Genomic DNA, 21,543 nt, shown 5'->3' on the forward strand with positions numbered 1-21,543 from the left:
AAGCTACTACTTAATGTCTCCTGGAGACTGCTGAAACGATAGGGTTGGGGAGAGCCTAGGATAAACTTGCCTGTTGACTGTAGTGCAAGGTCCAGAAGACCTACAGTTAATCAGCAGAAACATGAAGGCACATAAACACACAACCTCATTTTTCTTGCTATTCTTTTTCCAACGATAGCAACTCACGCTAAGGTACAAACATTGATACTCCAACTTGTTGCCATTATTCACTTTTAAGCCTTAGCATGCTATTCGATCACGGGGCCACATACAAGACCAATCCCATGCATATATGTGCATGTTTAGCAGTGTCAATAGGAACAATCATAAGTTGAAGCTCTGGCTTAATTTTTCCCTCCCTGCATTACAAGCATTGAAGTTAAATACAGCAGCCCATTCTGCTAAAGCTGACAACAGGAGAGGCTAGAGGCAGGATTTTCCACCCAGCCACCAAAAAAAAATCAGTGGGGATATGTTGGCTGCTGAGTAGCAATTTGCCCTTGAACTCCCGCCAGCCACACTTAAAACGTCAGCTGGGTGGGAAGCAGCCATTTAAAGGGCCTCAATTGAGGCAAGGGCAATAGAGCTGCCCTCGGCCTCACCACCTGTAAAATTTCTGACAGGTTGGGAGCAGGCGGGTAGCCAACCCAGTGAATTTTACAGGCCACCAACCCTAGACTTGCAAACACACCAGCAGAGGCCTGTAAAATTCTATCCTAGGAGTTGAACTTGGGAAATGTCACATAATACATGTATTCCCTAAGCCATCCAGGAATCTATGCAGTTCAACATATAATGAATGCTCACACTTTACCTGAGCTGTCAGAACCACCTTCTGGGCTTCCACTAGAATACATGGTGGCTAATTTCCCATCTAAGATGAATCGAAACCATCCATTACTACCATTTGATAACTCTAAGGCAGCTGCATCACTCCAGATGTATAAACAATCTCGTCCCCTGATGATAGACCAATCTCTCCAATGGTATGGCTTGCCTTGCTGAATTTCTTTTGCATCCTCTTGAGGCTCATCATCCTGAAAAGAAAATATAGCCATTACATCAGCTGTGAATCCACATTTACTTGAACCAAGAGCCAACAGCTCTCTTGGAAAGCCCCAGTTGCCAGTAACAATCATACTGACCAATTATCAGTACAGTTAGAGCAGCACTTTCAAGATAGTTTGTCTAAACTGTTTTAGTCAGTTTAAATGCAGCATAAACCAAATTACATCATATTATACACCATTGATGCCAACTTTAATTTCAAAATACAGCAGCTTTTACTAACATGAATTAACAGTCAGTATATGGTAAATGTTCCCAGCAAAGTTTGACACTTTTGTTCAGTTAGCTTCCCAAAATAAGAAAGAAATCCATAGTCACCCAACATGTTAGAATATGATTTCAGATTTCCCACATCTGCAGTGTTTTGCTTTTTATTGTTACACAAGTGAAGTGTTCTTTTCACTCTGGAAGAGTGACTGATCTTTGACTTATGCTCCTAACTAAGGTCAAATATTTCAGGTCAAAAGTTAAATGAGCAATTCCAATTAATTGAGTTTTCCCTCCCAGAGTTCCAAAAATCAGAAAACAGGACCTCTAGCTATCTGCTGCTACAAATGTAACTGGTAAAGGCTTTTCCAAGGTTGGCTAGTGTTATTAAAGTATAATAATTTTCATAATAGTTTTCTGGTTTGTTGTAAGGTAGATTTACGAGTGTCAGTGTAGATGGTTCTGTCTGCGTGATTTAATTACATTTGGAGTCAGGTAGACTGCTAGCTTGAAATTATCAAAAAGAGCTAGGTGTAGAAATGTACTTGAAATGCTAATGAGTAAACATGGATGGGGTCATAGCATGTAAGGTGTGAAGGAAATGTGCATTGTTAGATAAGTGAAGGGCTTGTTTGGATTTCAAAGGAATGCTAGTCTGTTTACAACTAACCAGATCACCAGCATTATTTTTCTCGCAGGCTACTGACAATATTGGCCACTTGAAAGTTTTTACATTGTGGGAAAGATAAATTTCAAACACATATTGAATAAATGGAATTTACATATTAAAAAGAGAGAAACATATATAAAGGAGAATGAAAGGCTATGTTGAGAGGCCACGTAAGGTCTAACAGAAGGAGTGTGTGGAACAGCCTTTGGGAAGCCTCCAGTCATTTGTGCATAAGTGTCACAACTCACTGGGGATAGTGCACTGTAATATCAAGCCCCACTGCTCCCCGAGCTGCGACAAATGTGAAAAATTTGATTAAACTACCAGATTGCTCCAATTCTACCTAACCGTTTAATTTAGGTTAACAGAATACAAGCACCAGGTTTGTAAGCTTATTAATTAAATAACTGTTAATTGAACAAATTGTCATTAACCAGTGACAAAAGAAAAAAATACGAACTAATTTCCAACTCTATAACGTAAACTCTACCCCTTCTTAAATCCTGATACACACATACATAAGATACACAAAAATGTGGATTTTAAGTGTGGGATAAAACAGTTCAATATCACCAATTCCAGAGTATAGGATTCAATGGGCTGATTTTGATCAATGTCTTCCAAATTCCTTTCAGTTCTTGATGACACAAGGCAGTCTTCAAGCACTTTCAGTATTTAGTTCACTGGTTGAGCCCCTGCCTTTTAATGTCTGTAACAGTGATTTTCCCCTTTGCCTCTTGACAGGGGTTTTCAGGGGCAGAGTAGGTTATGGAGATATGAGAAGAAAAAGCCAGCTAGCTATTATTGTGGAATTACTGGAATCTTCCACACAGGAGAAAGAGGTTTTAGGTCTTGTTACTTTCAGGCTAGGAGCTATTCTGTTGCACTGCCCTCACACAAAAGCTGGTCAGGGACCAATTAAAACGTTGTTGCCAGGCAGCTTCCTTGGTCCAGGACTCCTTTCCGGCACCATCCAGTCTTTCATGGCACACCCTGTTCCAGGGCTGCAACATTATATATATCTCTCATCCTGTTCCAGCGGACATGTCTTTCAAACTGCAGCCATTGTAATTTTAATCCACAGTCCAACAGAAAATAAAAATACGTGCTCCTTACACAAGTCTGTTATGTCCAGAAGCTAAAGCTGGAGAAAGCCATTTGGAATTCTACTGTCAAGTAGGTACTGTGTTAACTTGCTGTTTTTTTTTTAAAAGCTAAAATCTATTTTGGACCATTGCCTTAAAGGGACTGTGTAACTGGGAGTCAGGTCAATTAGGAATTTGAGGATTTGTTATAGCAGTAAGTAATTGTAGTCTTATGTACGTGCTTGAAATCTTTTCTTTTGTTAATAAATTTTAATTTAATTTTTAAAATCTCTAAAGGTCTTAGTGGACTCATTACTTCTGAATTCAGTGCATACATTTTCTCATAATAAATATAAATTGCAAAACCGTTGTGATAGAGTAGCCAAGTTTCCCTTGTGGATTTGATCCACCTGGCACACATCATCTGCCACGTCAAAACAGCTAGTTTCATGTCAATCTCTAGGCTGAGGCAGTAACTTCCATTAAAGGATTTGCCCTGGACATAAAGAGCCTCATAATCTACACCACTGGAGCTGCTCCAGATGGTAATAGAGACTAAAATCTCATTATACATGACGGTTAAATAAAACCTTCAGAAGAAAAAAGTTGAACATTATCTGTTGAATGCATCAACAATTATGTCCAGTGGTAGAATAAGTTCAAGATCACAAACTATTTTTAAAGGTATAATGGCTTGTGTTACCTGTTTATTTAGCAGAGATGCCGGTTATTATATGAAAATTTTATGGAACTGAGCCACTGTCACTTGAATTTTGCATGATCTTGAAATACAGAACTTGCAGATTACCAGAAATTAAATGCACTACTGCAATAAGAAACATCACAAACTGTTCCAGCTGGGCGTTAATCATATGCATTGCAGCTGTAATTTAGGAATGATGATATTGCAACAGTAAACTTTGTTTGCAATAGCTTTTCATAGCTGAAATGAATGTAATTTTTTAAAAATCCGATTACCTTGTCTGGTTTGCAATCCTCTTCATTTTCATCGTCTGAAGATGGTCCTGCCAAGGTGGACACTTTGTTGATTACCCCAAGTCTTGCAAGCTGGTCCAGAAATAGGTCACCTCCTTTGTCTACCAGATCCCTTATGATCTGCAAAGCTAGTAAATGGCCATCATCATCGTCCTACAACAAAAGATGATATTAGGCTGCTGCACCATAAATGACATTTAAATCTGAATCATTGTTCAATTTTTATTTTCATATACAGACTTCCTAATCTGTTCCAGTACAGAACATGGCACAATTATTTACTCAGTAATCAGCAAATGAAAGGCACACTAGAACTGAATGGCCTGTTTCAACAACCTGCACAAGAACACAAACATTGGCTAGGCACCACAATTCAAGCGTCACACAAAATTACTAGTCTATCTCACGGCTCAATTTTCTCAATGGCACAAAGAAATTGCCCCACTGTGATACCCAGCTATACAAATTATCAATCCCAACAACTTGAATTTATGTAGCATCTTTAACAGAGTAAAATGCCCCAAGGCACTTCACAGTAGCATTATCACATAAAATTTGGTCAAGGAGATACGTCTTAAAGGCGGAATGAGAGTTCAAGGCAAAAAGGTTTAAAGGGGGAATTCCAAAGCTCGAGGCCTGGACAGCTGAGTCAAGCTGTTGATGTCAGCTGTGGTACCACTCCTGGGCAGAGGAAGAAAATAGGCTGCAGTTATCATTCCTGATCATTATCCAGTAGGAAAAACTGGAGTTTTACATGAGCATCAAGGATAGCATTAGGCTCCGTTCTGATCCTTCTCAATTAAATCTTCCAACAAACACCGTCAAGGCTCACATATGCCACGAGTCTGCATAAACCCCAACATCAGTTACATCTCAGAAAAACAAAATGGGAGGGAAAAAAGAAAAAAGTGAACAAATTTTGGAATAAAGGCAAAGTGCTAGGAAAACTCAGGTGTGGCAGCAACAATGGAGAAAGAAACACAGTTAACGTTTAGAGTCAATATGACTCTTCTTAAGAACTGAAGAGAGGTAGAAATGAGATCTTTTTTTCATTCATTCAAGCAATGTGGCCTTCGCTGGCTAAGCCAGCATTCATTGCCTATCGTTAGTTGACCTTGAGACAGTGAGCCACCTTCTTGAACTGCTGCAGTCCATGTGATATAGGTACACCTACAGTGCTGTTAGGGAGGGGGCTCCAAGATTTTAACCCAACAACAGTGAAGGAACGGCAATATATTTCCAAGGCAGGATGGTGAGTGGCTTGGAGGGGAACTTCCAGGTGGTGGTGTTCCCATGTATCTGTTGCCCTCGCCCTTCTAGTTTATAGCAATTGTGAGTTTGGAAGGTGCTAAGGAGCCTTGGTGAGTTCCTGCAGTGCATCTTGTAGATGGTACACACTGCTGCCACTGTAAATCAAGTGATGGAGGGAGTGGATGTTGGATGTGGTGGATGGGGTGTGAATCAAGCAGGCTGCTTTGCCCTAGACGGTGTCAAGCTTCCTGAGTGTTGTTGGAGCTGCACTCATCCAGGCAAGTGAAGAGTATTCCATCACACTCCTGACTTGTGCTTTACAGATGGAGGACAGGCTTTGGGAAGTCAGGTGGTGAGTTACTCAGTGCAGGATTCCGAACCCCTGACCTGCTCTTGTAGCTACAGTATTTACATAGCTTGTCCAGTTCAGTTTCTGGTAACCCCCAGGTTGTGGATGGTGGGGGATTCAGCAATGATAATGCCATTGAATGTCAGGGGGTGTTGGTTAGATTCGCTCTTGTGGAGATGGTTATTGCCTAGCACTTGTGTGGCATGAATGTAACTTGCCACTTGTCAGCCCAAGCCTGGATATTGTCCAGGTCTTGCTGCAGTTGGACATGGACTGCTTCAGTATCTAAGGAGTTGCGAATGGTGCTGAACATTGCACCATCAGCAGCGAACATCCCCACTTCTGACCTTATGATGGGGGGGGACGTCAGTGATGAAGCAACTGAAGATGGTTGGGTCTAGAACCCTGAGGAATTCAGGGTATGCTACTGAAAAAGGCAGGGAGGGTCAGATAGAATGAAAGGGATAGATTCAAGAGTGGTAGAGACTAAACAACAAAGATGTCATGAAACAAATGCCAATCGTAATGGTTGTAAGTAAAAAAACAAATCATGGATCCAGGCGAAGTGTTAATTCAAGGATATAGGTTGGTTCTACCTGAAAGTGAAAACATGAAAACAAGATACTGATTGGCACTTGACAACAAAAAAATCAAAATGGAGGAAAAAGTTCATGGTCTGAAGTTGCTGAACTCAACGCTGAATCCAGAAGGCTGTAAAGTTCCTAATCGGAAGATGAGGTGCTGCTCCTCCAACTTGCACTGGGTTTCACTGGAACACTACAGCAGACCGAGGACAGAAATGTGAGCATTAGGCAGATGGTGAATTAAAATGACAAGCAACCAGAAGGTCAGTGTCATGCTTGCTGACTGAGCGGAGGTGCTTCACAAAGCAGACACCTAGTCTGCATTTGGTTTCCCCAATGTGGAGGAGATCACATTGTGAGCAGTGAATACGGTATGCTAAATAGAAAGCAGTACAGGCAAATTGCTGCCTCACCCGGAAAGAGCGTTTGGGGCCTTGGACAGTGAGGAGAGAGGAGCAGGTGTTACACTTCCTGCTACTGCATGGGAAGGGGAGGAGATGTTGGGATGATACAGGAGTGGACCAGGGTATCACAAAGGGAACTGTCCCTTCGGAATGCTGACAGGAGAAGGGACGGGAAGATGTGTTTGGTGATGGCTTCATACTGGGAGGTGGCAGAAACGGCAGAGGATTATCCTTTGAATGTGGAAGCTGTTGGGGTGGAAAGTGAGGACAAGGGGAACACTATTGTGGTTCTGAGAGGGAGGGAATGGGGTGAGAGCAGAAGTGTAGGAAATGGATCGGCACACTTTAGGGCCCTGTCAACCAGTGGGGGCGGGGATTCTCAGCTGAGGGAAAAGGAATACATGTTGGAAGCCCCATTGTGGAAGGTAGCATAATCAGAACAGATGCAATGGAGATGGAGAAACTGGGGAATGGAATGGAATCATTACAGGAAGCAGGGCAAGTGAAAGTGTAGTTGAAGTAGCTGTTGGAGGCTTATAAAAAATATTAGTAGACAGCCTGGCTCGAGGAATGGAGACAGAAGTTAAGGAAGGGAGGTGCTGGAGGTGGATCACGTTAGAGAAAGGTTAGCGAAAAGTGGAAATTGGAAGCAATTTGATGAAATATTATAAAACAAAAGGAAAAAGATGAAATATTAACTGTTTCTCTTTCCACTGATGCCACCAGACCTGTGGAGGTTTTCCAGCATTTTGTTTTTATTTCAGATTTCCAGTATCTGCAATATTTTGCTTTTACAACGGCAGAGTATTTCAATTTCAACTTCTTACCATTATGTGAAGTTTTGCAACTATTTGTTCATAGCATTTCAAAGATGTGTAAGTACACTTGCAATAGACGAGAAGGGTTTTATTTCATTCTAAATTGATTGCCCCAGGTGACCAGTTTCAGTACCGCTCAATATTAGTTTGTTCAACTGTACTGATCAATTTGCATTTGGCATTTTGAAATGGGTGACAGGGTACAACTAATATCTGAGTTATCAGACTCCTAAATATTCAAAATAAAACAAAAGAACCTGCAGCATATGAAGTAGCTTTTTACATTTTTAGCATGAAGTCTGACCTCTTGATCCAGAACTGTAGCGGTAATTTCCACCAGCACTGTAGGCAGGTTGTGGCCAGCATCTGAATCACATACTTCCTTCAGAAGTGCTTCAGAACAATAATGTACCATCTTTCGAACAAGAGCAAGGCTAGCTTTCCTAGAAATTAAAAGAGAAAATAAACATCGGAAGCTGTATATAGAAACCCTGCTCATCTCTATATACAGAAGTTCATGCAAAATTATCACATTCATATCAGAGACAGATGACATTCGTAAAAATAGGATTCTTACAGTTCGATGGAATATTTCAAAATGTTTTGGTGTAATTTCCTCTTTCCAAAATAAATGCACCAAAAATGGTCAGACTGAAAATGTAAATTTTAAGCTAACAATTGAGTTAAGCAATATGTATTAGTTGTTTCCAGTACTGAGGCAATATAAATAATAAGATCAAGTGAAGCCTTCAAAAATGCTTAGTTCTTTACATTCTAGTTTAAAGCACTTATTTTATAGTTCAGGTAATTTGAATTAAATCACATTATTGATCAGTACTTAGAGAATTAATACAATGAAAATGAGACCAGCTGAAGATGGGGTTATTAATATATTAATACCTTTGCATTAACCTCTCTGCACCTTAAGTAATTTCAAGTACCTAAAAAATAACACCAAGATAATTTGAGGCTGTTTTGAATATTGCCCTCAGCTTCACATAGATGATGGGAGAGAAATGGGATAGAAATTTGTTTTTTAAAAAAACTTTAAAATAGAACTTTAAGCACTTTGTTCTTTTTTCCCCTTGTTCTCATTATATTTCCTTTTTTTTTAGCGTGGTTTAATTTTTGTACTTGAGTTACAGTAATAGCTAATTTTGTTTTGTACTTTAAAATTAGTGTTTATTTCTGCAAGTACAAGAACTAAATATGTACATACTTAGAACCATAGAAAAGTTACAGCACGAGGCCATTCGGCCCATCTTGTCCATGCCAGCCCGAGGACACCCAGGTGCCCTTTCTAATCCCACCTTCCTGCACCCGACCCACAGCCCTGCAGCTTACAGCACTTAAGGTGCAGATCCAGGTACTTTTTAAAAAAGAGTTTAAGAGCTTCTGCCTCTACCACCAACTTGGGCAGCGAGTTCCAGACACCCACTACTCTCTGCGTAAAAATGTTCTTCCTCATGTCCCCCCTACACCTTCTGCCACTTATCTTGAATCTATGTCCTCTGGTTCTAGAACTCTCCATCAAGGGAAACAATTTTAACCTGTCCACTCTATCTATTCCCCTCATAATTTTGTACACCTCAACAGTCACCTCTCGGCCTTCTTTGTTCTAAGGAAAATAACCCCAACCTATCCAACTCTCCTCGTAGCTACACTTTTCTAACCCTGGCAACATTCTTGTAAACCTCCTCTGCACTCTCTCCAGAACTATTACGTCCTTTCCGTAATGTGGTGACCCGAACGGCACAGAATACTCCAGTTGTGGTCTCACCAGTGTTTAAACAATTCCAACATTATATCCTTACTTTTATATTCTATACCTCTGCCAATGAAGGAGAGCATTCCATATGCCTTCTTTACAACCTTGTCTACTTGAACTGCTGCCTTCAGGGACCTGTGTACTTGTACGCCAAGATCTCTCACTTCATCTACCCCTCTTACTATATTCCCATTTATTGTGTAATTCCTGTAACTGTTTGACCTCCCTAAACGTATGACCTCACACTTCTCTATGTTAAATTCCATCTGCCACTTCACCACTCACTCCGCCAACCCATCTTTGGCCTAGAAGGCCTGGGAGTTTCTTGGGCCTGCAAGTAGATTAAGTGACAAAACAATGAGATCTGCAATTCACCAATATGTTTCACTCAGACCCAAATAAAAAGCTCCCTCAGATACAGAAACAAAAAGATGCAGCTCTCTTTTATGTTGCTCCTATAAGGGCAATTTCTAATTGCGTATTTCATTGGTATTTACCAGCTAAAAGCTGATTGAAGCAGCACTCTAAATTGGAAATGCAAAAGCCCAATATATAAACACTACTTACATTAGGCTTACATGATTTGCCCGCTATATGTGATAGCCAGTGTCTGATTTATTTTGGGTAAACTGGTAACTCGATCCTTTGGCTAGTTTGTTTGAGAACCAAAAGCTCATGTTCCAGGGGAGTCGGCTTAGCTCTATGGATACATCACTGAAAGAGCTACTGAGGAACCAACGCCTCTCAGGTTTATGGCAGTTTTATTAATGCAGATAGAAAGACAAATACTAAGATTTAGTAATGAGAGTCTGTACACCACTTGATTCACCTAGATTTTCCACTTTGCCAGAACCCTTTAATCGGGTGACTCATTCAGAATATAAAACATAGCAGTAAGAGAAGACAATTAAAATGATTGCTGGGAGGAGTAGAATTCAGACAACAATGACAGAAGAAAGCTTTAAAGAATGAACTTTCAGCTGAATTTCTGCAGCCTACAATATGCACTGGGAATTAGGTAAAGACCAAAACAGGTCCATCAGACTTTTAACTCGGGTTAAGGTGCTTAATTGGGAGAAGGCTAATTATAACAATATTAGGCAGGAACTGAGGAATCTAGACTGGAGGCGGATGTTTGAGGGCAAATCAACAACTGACATGTGGGGGGCTTTCAAACGTCAATTGATAAGAATTCAGAACCGGCATATTCCTGCTAGGATGAAGGATAAGCATGGCATGTTTCAGGAACCTTGGATAATTAAGGATATTGTGAGATTAGTCAAAAAGAAAAGGGAAGCATTCATAAGGGCTAGATGGCTGGGAACCGATGAAGCCCGTGGAGAATACAAAGAAACTTAAGCAAGGAGTCAGGAGAGCTAAAAGGGGTCATGAAAAGTCACTGGCAACCAGGAATAAGGAAAATACCAAGGCCTTCTATACATAAGTAAAAAGCAAGAGGGTAGCCAAGGAAAGGGCAGGCCCATTCAGGGACAGAGGTGGAAATCTGTGTGTGGAGCCACAAGAAATGGGAGAGATACTGAATGAATACTTCTCATCAGTATTCACCAAAGAGAATGACTTAACGGTCGATTTGTCTAGGTGTGTAGATAGCCTGGATCATGTTGAGATCATAAAAGAGGAGGTGTTAGGCGTCTTGAAGAATATTAAAGGTGGATAAGTCCCCAGGGGCTAGATGGGATCTACACCAGAGTTCTAAGGGAGGCAAGGGAGGAGATTGCTGGGGCCTTGACAGAAATCTTTGTATCCTCACTGGCCACGGGTGAGGTCCCAGATGACTGTAGAATGGCCAATGTTGTTCCATTGTTTAACAAAGGTAGCAGGGATAATCCAGGAAATTACAGGCCGGTGAGCCTTACGTCAGTGGTAGGGAAATTATTGGTGAAGATTCTTCGTGACAGGATTTACTACCATTTGGAAGCAAATGGGCATATTAGTGAAAGGCAGCATGGTTTTGTGAAGGGGAGGTCGTGTCTCACTAACTTGATCAAGTTTTTCAAGGAAGTGACAAAGATAATCGATGATGGAAGGGCTGTGGATGTTAGCTACATGGATTTCAGTAAGGCCTTTGACAAGGTCCCTCATGGCAGGCTGGTACAGAAGGTAAAGTCACACGGGATCAGAGGTGAGCTGGCAAGATGGATACAGAATTGGCTTGGTCATACAAGACGGAGGGTAGCACCGGAAGGGTGCTTTTCTGAATGGAGAGCTGTGACTAGTGGTGTTCTGCAGGGATCAGTGCTGGGACCTTTGCTGTTTGTAGTATACATAAATGATTTGGAGGAAAATGTAACTGAGCTAATTAGTAAGTTTGCAGACAACACTAAGGTTGGAGGAGTTGCACATAGTGAAGAGAATTGTCAAAGGATATAGCGGGATATAGATCGGTTGGAGACTTGGGTGGAGAAATGGCAGATGGAGCTTAATCCAGACAAATGCGAGGTAATGCATTTTGAAAGGTCTAATACAGGCAGGAATTATACAGTAAATGGCAGAACCCTTAAGTGCATCGATGAGCAGAGGGATCTGGGTGTACAGGTCCACAGGTCACTGAAAGTGGCAATGCAGGTGGATAAGGGAGTCAGAAAGGCATATGGCATGCTTGCCTTCATTGGGGTACTGAGTATAAAAGCTGGGAAGTCATGCTGCAGCTGTATAGAACCTTGGTTAGGCCACACTTGGAATACTGCGTGTAATTCTGGTCACCACATTACCAGAAGGATATGGAGGCATTGGAGAGGGTGCAGAGGAGGTTTACCAGGATGCTGCCAGGTCTGGAGGTTATTAGTTATGAGGAGAGGTTGGAGAAACTTGGATTGTTCTCACTAGAGTGACAGAGATTGAGGGGCGACTTGATAGAAGTTTACAAAATTATGAGTGGCATGGACAGAGTATATAGTCAGAAGCTTTTTCCCAGGGTGGAAGAGTCAATTACTAGGGGACATATATTTAAGGTGAGGGGAGACAACTATAAAGGAGATGTGCGGGGCAAGTTTTTTTACGCAGAGGGTAGTGAGTGTCTGGAATTCGATGCCAGAGGAGGTGGTGGAAGCAGGTACGATAGTGGTGTTTAAGAGGCAGTTTGACAAATACATGAATAGGATGGGAATAGAGGGATACCGACCCCAGAAGTGCAAAATGTTTTAGTTGATGGGCAATATAATCGGCGCAGGCTTGGAGGGCTGAGGGGCTGTTCCTGTGCTGTACTTTTCTTTGTTCCTTGTAAAGTAAGAAGGCAATTCTGTGATAAGTTGATTAAACATCACCAATTTAAGTCAGGACCATAAGTAATACTTTGCTTTGACATTGGCTCAGTGTGTTACATAATGGATGAGATCAACAACTCACATCAGGGGACAGTGCTGCACTGGTAATGTCACTGGACTAGTAATGTTCTAAGGGCACAGCTTCAAATCCCACCACGGCAGCTGGTGGAATATAAACTAACAATTAATAAATTTGAAATTAAAAGCTAGTCTCAGTAGGGGTGACCAAGAACCCATCTGATTCTTTAGGCAAGGAAATCTGCTGTCCTTGCCTAGTCTGGCGTACATGTAACTTCAGGCAGCTCACCACCACTTTTACAAGGGCAATTAGGATGAGCAACTAATGTTTCCAGGTAATTCTGTTTTTGTTTTGGATTTCCAGCATCCGCAGTTTTTTTGTTTTTATAACTAATGGTGGTCTTGCCAGCAATGCTTACATCCCATGAGACAGGAAAAAAATCTGTAGCTAACGGGGCAGTAAGCACAGCTTTCTGTTAGAAATAAATACCACACTTAAAATTGTTGTTAATGCAAATAACTATTTTTCCCTCCAAACATAAGCAGATGCCTGTTTTAAACATGTATAATTTAATGGCTGTGTTTGCCGCCAACACTGTGCATGCGCAGTTCAAGTGTGCTACTCAATGACGTTATTGTGGGCGACAGAGTAGGTTGCGGCCAGGACCAAAGATGGCGCTGCTCAAATCATCACAGCTCTGTTTTGAGCAGTAGAATCCTTCTTTCCATCCTTAAGATGTCCTTAATGGCTCCACAAAGTTAACACAACAGTTCAAAATCCACTAGGCAGAGAAATTACCTAAACTTAAGTATATTAGTATGTATTCAACCAATTATTTAAAATCGCGGTGTCACATTTTTAATCCCCAGTGGGACAGAAGTGGATCAAATAGACTATTTGGAGAAAAAGTCCTGGATTGTAACCTGTTTCATTAAATGTGTTACTTTTCCTGCATACGCACTTCTCCAGTTTCAAAATGCATGTGCTGGGACTGGGCACACCAAACTGGCACCATTGGTTTTCTACGCATGCTCAGACCAGTGTGCACACACAGTCAAATATCAGCGGTCATCGTGCATTGGCAGGAGACACAATAATAGTTTAAATAGTGGGGGCTATAGATAGGCTTCTGCACAAATGTCTTCCATGCCAACATGAGGCATACATAATGTTCTGTTCTGTGGCTCCAACCTTCGATGCAATTCATCAGTCTTATATCATAATTGATTAATGCAAACTTTATAGATAGTGTAAACTAAACATTTAATTTGTTCATGTTTAGTCCAGGACTGAGAAAATGGCTGCTACTTATACTCATCTTTGCCTTTCACAAGTAGCTTAGAAAATTTCTCTATTTGAGTATCACCATTTAAGCATCAACAGTTGTGCAAGTGAGACTACGGAGCCAATAGAATTTGCTTTTGGCAAGAGCAAAAAACTCTTCACTTGCTTAAAAATTATCCTCAAAGGGCTGATTCCTGCAGCTTTATTCTATTTCATCAGTAAAGGTGGTATCTTAACAAAAATGATAGTCTCTTTGGTCGGCTACACTGGACTAGCAAAGATCATTAACATCCAGATTAAAATCAAAATACATTTTTATTACTGATTTTCCTTACAAGTTGGCAACAAAATGCTCATGCCAAAAATCAAGAAATCTAGGCACTGATTTGAAAAATATACCTGATGGATGGCAGCATTGTTTGCTGAAACGTCTGTGCAAATACTGGCAACAACCTCTTCAAGTATAATGGGGCCATTTCAGGATCTCCCTTTGGTTCATTTCCATCTTCATCCTCTCTGTTGGCATCTTTCTTTTTCTTATCTTCACCTTTATTCACAGGACACATCCAATCTCCTAAAGACATTAGAATTAAATTACACCATTTTCCCATTTTTTTTCTGTTGGGGAAATCCCGTCAACAATAGAAGGAATGGCACTGCAAAGAAATAGAATTCGCTCCTCACCTTTAGCACCCAACTCAAATATCAAGGACTCTCTGGCCAAGTACAGTCCAACCTGATACAGAATGCAACTGTCTCAATGTCCAAACCTGGAACAACATCTTTTACTGCACTAGCATAAATCTTCCATTTCTAGTCATTCATATGGCCTCCCTCAAAATATTGGCAAATAGTGTCAAATTGGGGATACTTTGAGCTAAGGATCCATGCAATTTCAAACTAAGTTAAGGTTCAGTTAGCTTAGACAAAGGGCGAGACACAGAGCGAGAAAGCAAGAGCATGGGAGTTCAGCTTCTCCAACCTGGGCAAGACATTACAAGTACAAAGGAAGTTTGCCAACTACAACCCTTGGCTGCTTCTGACCGTTAAGTACAGCTAGATACCAAGTTACTGTTTATTTAAACAGTGGATTGAAATAACTTGCTTAGGAATTTGATATTGAAAAACCAGGTTGTGTACATACTTACAAAGCCTCTTGGGTAATATGTGCCTCATTTCTACATATAGTGGAACTTGCTGTGTGGAGACCCACAGGCATATGGCATGGCATCTCACATATTCAAAAAATAAAGACTCCAGCTGCTAATAGGACTTTGAGATGATAAGTAACATAAATACAATTAACCTTGTGAATCTACAGCAAATAATACTTGTCAATACATTGCAGACAAGTTCAAATGTGACATTAATTGTTTGGTGCGAAACTGTGGCAATTCTGGGGCTTTTCCAAATGATCATAAAGCCATTTGGATTGAGATCAGTTGAAATTTCTTTGGGGGGGCTGTGAATCATGGAATTCTTTACCTGGGAGGCAGTAGATGGTTAGTCATTGAATATACTGAATCACAGAATATTAACGGCACAGAAGGAGAAAGCCAGTGTCCAGTGGCATCCACAGGGATCTGTGCTCAGTCTCCTATTAATTGTCATTTATATAAACAACATAGATGACTGTGTGGGGGGTAGAATTACTAAGTTTGCAGATGACACAAAGATTAACAGTGGTTAACAGTGAGGTTGAGTGTCTTGGGCTAGAGGAAGATATAGACAGGATTGTCAAATGGGCAGATAAGTGGCAGGTAGAATTTAACCCTGAAAAATGTGAGGTGATACACTTTGGAAGGAATAATTTGACAAGGAAGTATTCAATGAATGGCATCACACTAGGAAGCTATTCTTTTCTTCTTCCCCTCCTGTTTAGCCAAGCCACTCGTGGTGCCACAAACGTGGCTCTGACTGCACTCCTGAGGAACCAGCACCCTCACCAGCTTCCAAAACGGAAAACCGATTTGAGAGCAGGACCCCAGCGGGCTCCTGCACTACCTACCTACTTCTTTTGGACTGCTTGGTGGTCACCCATTCCCTCTCCGTCTCCAGGTTCTTAAGCTACAGTGTGACCAGCTCTCTGAACATGAAGATCGAGATTGATAGATTTTTTGGACAGAAAGGGCATCAAGAAATATGCAGACAGGACAGGAAAACGGAGTTGATTTAGAAGCTCAGCCGGGATATAATTGAATAGCGGAGCAGGTTTTTGGGGCTGTTTGACCTACTGCTGCTCTTATTGTTCATCGCCTGAAGAAACATTATGAACTCTACAAGTTAAAATTCCAAATGTTTTAAAAAAGGGGCCAGTGGGCACAGCATAAGCACAATGCACTGGAACCAGCTAGTACAACACTCTCCTACAATTCTCTTTAAGAGTACATATTAAAATGAACTTTAACATTAAATGCTGTCCTTACTACAATCATATGTCCAATTTTGAAGTCATCAATAGGTATGAACTTTTATTTTGACTTGATGTTAAATAAGATTTCTAACCTGGAGATTGCAGTATGACCACAACCTCACTGTGGCCCCTCTCACGTGCTTTGTCCAGGGGTGTTTTACCATCTTCGTCACGTAGGTCTGGATTTGCTCCATGCCTCAACAGAGTCTAGTAAAAACAAATGCCAAGACTTTCATTCATCAAATTCAACATAAAAGTTTCCTAACAAAATACATTATGCACAATTTTTTCTCTTTATTGAAACATTCTCACTAAATTTTATTTTCTAAATATTTTTGACATTGGGCCATAAATGAATGCTCCTATTATGAGATTATCCATTAATTGACATGTTTTAAAGAGATAATAAAAGGCATACACAACTAGGTTTGTGAATTATTAATGAGTTTAACCCTACATCAGCTGTCCAGTTAAAAATCTCCCCAGGAACAAACATGTTGATAGTTCATGTCAACCTGGTTGTCCGTCTGCTTTACAACTGGCTCTCAGCCAAAGGAAAAAAATGTTTTTGTTTAAATTGCTCTCATCATTGGAAGTAGAGGACTGAGGAGGAAATAACTTCAAACAATGGGTTGAATGTTACGCTAGGGGGATTTTACGGTCCCGAAGTCAATGGAGTTTAGAACGGTTCACTGCATTTTAGGGCCCCGTCCCCACCCTGATGCCGCCATAACATTCCAGCCAATGAGTTGGAATAGAACAAAGTTAAATAGAGGAGACAAAAGGGTGAAGATAATTGGAAAAAAGAAAATAAGTATCTTGCATTTATATAATACTTTTACAACCTCAATCTTAGTTATCTCTATAAAAACTCTTCATAATTTTAAAAATCTCAATTAAATGAGTTTTCATTGCTCCAGTGGAAATAATCCCAGTATCTCAAGACTCTCCTCAGCACCATAGTATCCCATCTTGGTATTATCCTGGGGAATCCAAGCTGGACACCATATATGGCTTTAATGTCTTTGTGAAAGAGAGGGGGCCCAAACCAGACAAAGGCTTTATCTCCCTGTATTCACACTTTCAGGAAAAAAGACCTGCACTTATGTAGCACCTTTCACATCCAGACATCTCAAAGCACACTGCAGCCAGCAAAGTACTATTTGACGTGTAATCACTGTTGTCGTATAAGGCGACAGTTAAATCCTTAGGTCTCTCTGTTCCTGAAAAGAGAGACATATCTAAGCTTTTCGTCTTGCATTCGTCAGGACACTCGCAAGGATACCAATATAAGGGAGAAAACAACAATTTATGCTGTATGTGGCGTTGCCATGGCGAATGCACCACTGATGGTGACTGACAGTTACCTGCCAAGCATTGCTTGAAGTTTAAACCTGGCAGCTTGACCCTGATTGGTCAAGGCATTGCCCTGAGGAACGAGTCAGTGAATGGCTGTCACTTAATAATGTTCTTTCTGTCTGCAAAAAAAACAGGACCCTGTGTATTAACATATGTAGCTTCCAGTACATGCAAATGCACCACTTTGACAGCCTGATTGACAGCTGTGACTATATCAACAAAATGCATGCCAGTCTTAATGACAGGTCCAAATTTGTATCTGTTGGACCTGCCGCTCAACATGACTGGGCAGCCTTGCTCGAAAGCAAGCTAAAAAATTCTGACTGGACTTGTGCAAGAGCAATGGGCTACAACATCATATATATGACAGGGCTCATCCTCATAGTTCACTACGTCCACGAATGTATGGGCTGCCCAAGTCACACAAAAGTGGTGTCCCTCCACGCCCCATCTTATGTGTGACCAGTGCTGCACAACATGAATTGGCCAAATGGTTGGGTGAATTTTTACAACCAGTTATGAGCAAGTTCTCCCAAATGTGGTGAAGGACTCCTTCATATTTGCGAAGACTATACAGGACTTGCATATCGATAGCAATGTTGTGTCCATGTGGTCATTTGATATTGCTAGCCTATCCGTCAATGTTCCACTTAAGGAAGCCATAGATATTTGCACTGCGGGACTATATCATGGTGATCTACGCTCGTCACCAATGCGTGAAACAGCATTCATTGAACTCGCGCAGTTGAGTTCAGTTTTAATGACATCATGAATGCCCAAATAGATGATATTGCCATGGAATCCCCTCTAGGCCCAGCTCTCGCAAACATCTTTGTTGGGCCGCATGAAAAATGTATCTTCGATGGAATAACACCTAACCTCCTACCCCTTGCATATTTCCAACACGTGGATGATACGTTCACTACATCTAAATCTGCGGCCGCATATAACAATTTCCTTACATGTCTTAGTGGGCTCCATCGTGCACGCAAATTCATGTGTGAAATGGGGCAGTCAAATGAACTCCCCTTCCTTGACGTATTAGTTGAGAAGTCTGCCAGGGGAGTCTCTACCACGGTCTACCAGAAGCCTACCTTCACCGGTCAATATTCGCATTGGGATTCTTACATTTCCACACGCTATAAGATTGGTCTTATCGGCAACCTTGTAAATATGGCCCGAGCCATTTGCTCACCATGCCAGCTTGATGCTGAAATAGGGTGCATCAAAGGCATCCTGCAGGATAATAACTATCCGATCAGATCATTACGTGCTATATATCATGCAAACTCTTTGGACCTAAGACCGTTGCTTTTGGCCCTGAAAAGTGCCCAGTCTACCTCAAATTACCCTGGAAGGGCAAGCCATCTCAAAAATTTGAGCAGCAGGTGAAGCTAGCCTTTTCACACTGCTACTGTGCAGTAGAACAAAGTGGTATTTGCCACTAACAGGATGCTGTTGTCAAGCCAAAAAGACATTCTGCATATCACACAAATGTGTAATATGTATGAATTTCAGTGCCAGTGTGATGCTGGGTATATAGGCCTTACATCCCAAAGGCTAGTAGATCGTATCAAACAGCACATCCCAGCTGCTGTTCGCAACCAGACCGTGCTGGCAAAGCTCAAAATACACTGTCTGATATTAGATGTGATTCTGCAATTGGACAAGATTTGCTAAATAATCCTCAGTGTGCCAAGAATTACACTGACAACCAATTTAAGGTTGTCAGTTGGGCTAATAATGTGGTGCAATTGCGTGTAGTAGAAGCTACATACATCGACACACAGGGCCCTGTTCTTTGCAGACATAAAAAACGTGTACACACATTGCACCTGCTTCAGCTAAACAAAATCAGTGATAGTCATTCGTTGATTCATTCTCAGGGCAATGCCTTGAACAATCAAGGTCCAGCTACCTGGTTTAAAATTTCAAACAGCGCTTGGCAATTAACTGCCAGTCACCATCAGTGGTGCATTCTCCATGGCAACACCGCTTGCCAACCAATCAACACTCTTCACATTCAGTATAAATTGTTGTTTTCTCTTTTATATTGGCATTTTTGTAAGTGTCCTGATGAGTGCAAGATGAAAAGCTTTGACATGTCTCTTTTGTTCAAGCAATGCTCAAGTTCTGTACTACCAAACAACTATCTGTCTCTCTGGTCGTTAACTCACTTCAGCATCTTTCCATCAGGCATTCATTCCTATTCCTAGTTTTTCCTCTCAAATTGTATTGTCTCACACTTATCCACATTAAATTACACCTTTCTCTATGTTTGCACATACACTAACCTGCCTATGTATTTTGACAGTGGTTTACTCTCCCCTCACCATTTACCAAACCCCCAATTTTCATGTTACAATGAAATTTGGTGATTGTGCTTCCCATGTCCCAGTAAGACAAAATTCGAACCAGCAGAGGCCTCTAAGGGTACACCACTTCAAAAGCACCCATTTACTCTCATTCTCTGTCCATCAACCAACTTTCTATCCACAGTTCTACATTTACTTTTATGCCATATGCAGGAATTTTTCTAACAAGCCCCATAAGGCATTTAATCAAAAGTCTAACTAAAATTCGTATACTGCATTAGTTTAACTATTTGTTCAGTCATCTCTAAAAACAATTACATTTGTCAAATAAGACATGCTTAACAAATCTATGCTGGCTGTCCATGGTTAACCCATGCATTTCCAAATGCTTCATAATTTTATTTCAAATCTAATAGCTTTTTCACAATAGACATTAGACCAGCTGGCCTGCAGTTACCCATTTTAGTCTTTGGCTTCAGCTGCCAATGAAACTCTCATCCATGCCTTAATCACCTCCAGACTTGACAATTCTAATGCACTTTTGGGCAGCCTCTAATGTTCTGCCCTTTTAAAACTTGAGGTCATCCAAAACTCTGCTGCCAAGGTCTTAATTTGCATCTAGTCCTGTGCACCCATTGCCTTGCGTGTTCTGGAACTATACTTGTTCCAGAAGCAATTTTAAAGTTCTCATCTTTGTTTGTAAACCCCTCCTTGGCTTCCCACATCCCTAAGCGGAAGACCTCCAGCCCCACAACTCTCTGAGGTATCTGCACTCCATAAGTCTGACCCTCTCTAATCGCTCATCATATCTCTACCAAGGCCCTTAAACTCTCAAATTCTTTCCTTAAATCTTTGCACCCTTTCCTCCTTTAAGATGCTCTTTAAAATCCAAACTTTTGGTTGCCAGTCTTAGGTATTTCCTTATGTGGCTCTGTTCCAGAAAGAAAAACTATGGATGCACCACGCATTGCTAGCTAGGGAAGTTAAGGATTGTATCAAATTGAAAAGAAAAGCTTACAATGCTGCAAGATTGGTGGTACATGAGATTATTGGGAACATTTTTAGAAACCAGCAAAGGATAACTAAAAAAAGGGAGAAATTGAAATATGAGTAAACTAGGAAGAAATATAAAAATAGACAGTAGGCAGTACTACAAGTACATAAAAAGAGAGAATAGATAAAGTAAACTTTGGGTCCCTTAGAGAATGAGGCTGGGGAATTAATAATAGGCAACAAGGAAATGGGAGAGATTTTGAATAAGTATTTTTCATCAGCCTTCATGGTATAAGACCCTGAAAGCATCCCAAGAATAGCAGAAAACGAAAGGGCAAAACTGAGGGGGGAAACTTAAAACAATCGCTATCACTAGAGAAAATATACTTGGGAAACTAATGGGATTAAAGGTTGGCAAATCCCGTGGGCCTGATAGCCTTCAGCCAAGGGTCTTAAAAGAAGTGGCCAAAGAGATGGTGGTTGCGTTGGTTCTAATCTTCCAAATTTCTTTAGATTCTGGAAAATCCCAACAGAATGGAAAACTGCAAATATATTAATGACCTAGAACTTGGTGTACAAGGCACAATTTCAAAATTTGCAGATTCTACGAAACTTAGAAGCATTGTGAACTGTGAGGAGTATAGTGTTAGAACTTCAAAATGACATAGACAAGTAG

General features: G+C 40.9%; 1 protein-coding gene across 4 annotated transcripts in view; it reads right to left on the bottom strand.

The window, feature by feature from the left end:
* The window catches only part of hectd1 (HECT domain containing 1), a 176,947-nt gene that overhangs the window by 83,058 nt on the left and 72,346 nt on the right, over nucleotides 1–21,543 (bottom strand). For all 4 annotated transcript variants that reach the window (XM_041213936.1, XM_041213933.1, XM_041213934.1 and 1 more), the window contains exons 9-13: nucleotides 16,293–16,407; nucleotides 14,187–14,361; nucleotides 7,737–7,875; nucleotides 4,009–4,179; nucleotides 815–1,037 (exon numbers count right to left, since the gene is read on the bottom strand). In XM_041213936.1, the coding sequence (XP_041069870.1) occupies nucleotides 815–1,037; nucleotides 4,009–4,179; nucleotides 7,737–7,875; nucleotides 14,187–14,361; nucleotides 16,293–16,407 (823 nt within the window). The remainder of the gene's footprint in view (nucleotides 1–814; nucleotides 1,038–4,008; nucleotides 4,180–7,736; nucleotides 7,876–14,186; nucleotides 14,362–16,292; nucleotides 16,408–21,543) is intronic.

This window comes from Carcharodon carcharias, chromosome 20 (assembly GCF_017639515.1).
Source record: "Carcharodon carcharias isolate sCarCar2 chromosome 20, sCarCar2.pri, whole genome shotgun sequence".
Classification (NCBI taxonomy): domain Eukaryota; kingdom Metazoa; phylum Chordata; class Chondrichthyes; order Lamniformes; family Lamnidae; genus Carcharodon; species Carcharodon carcharias.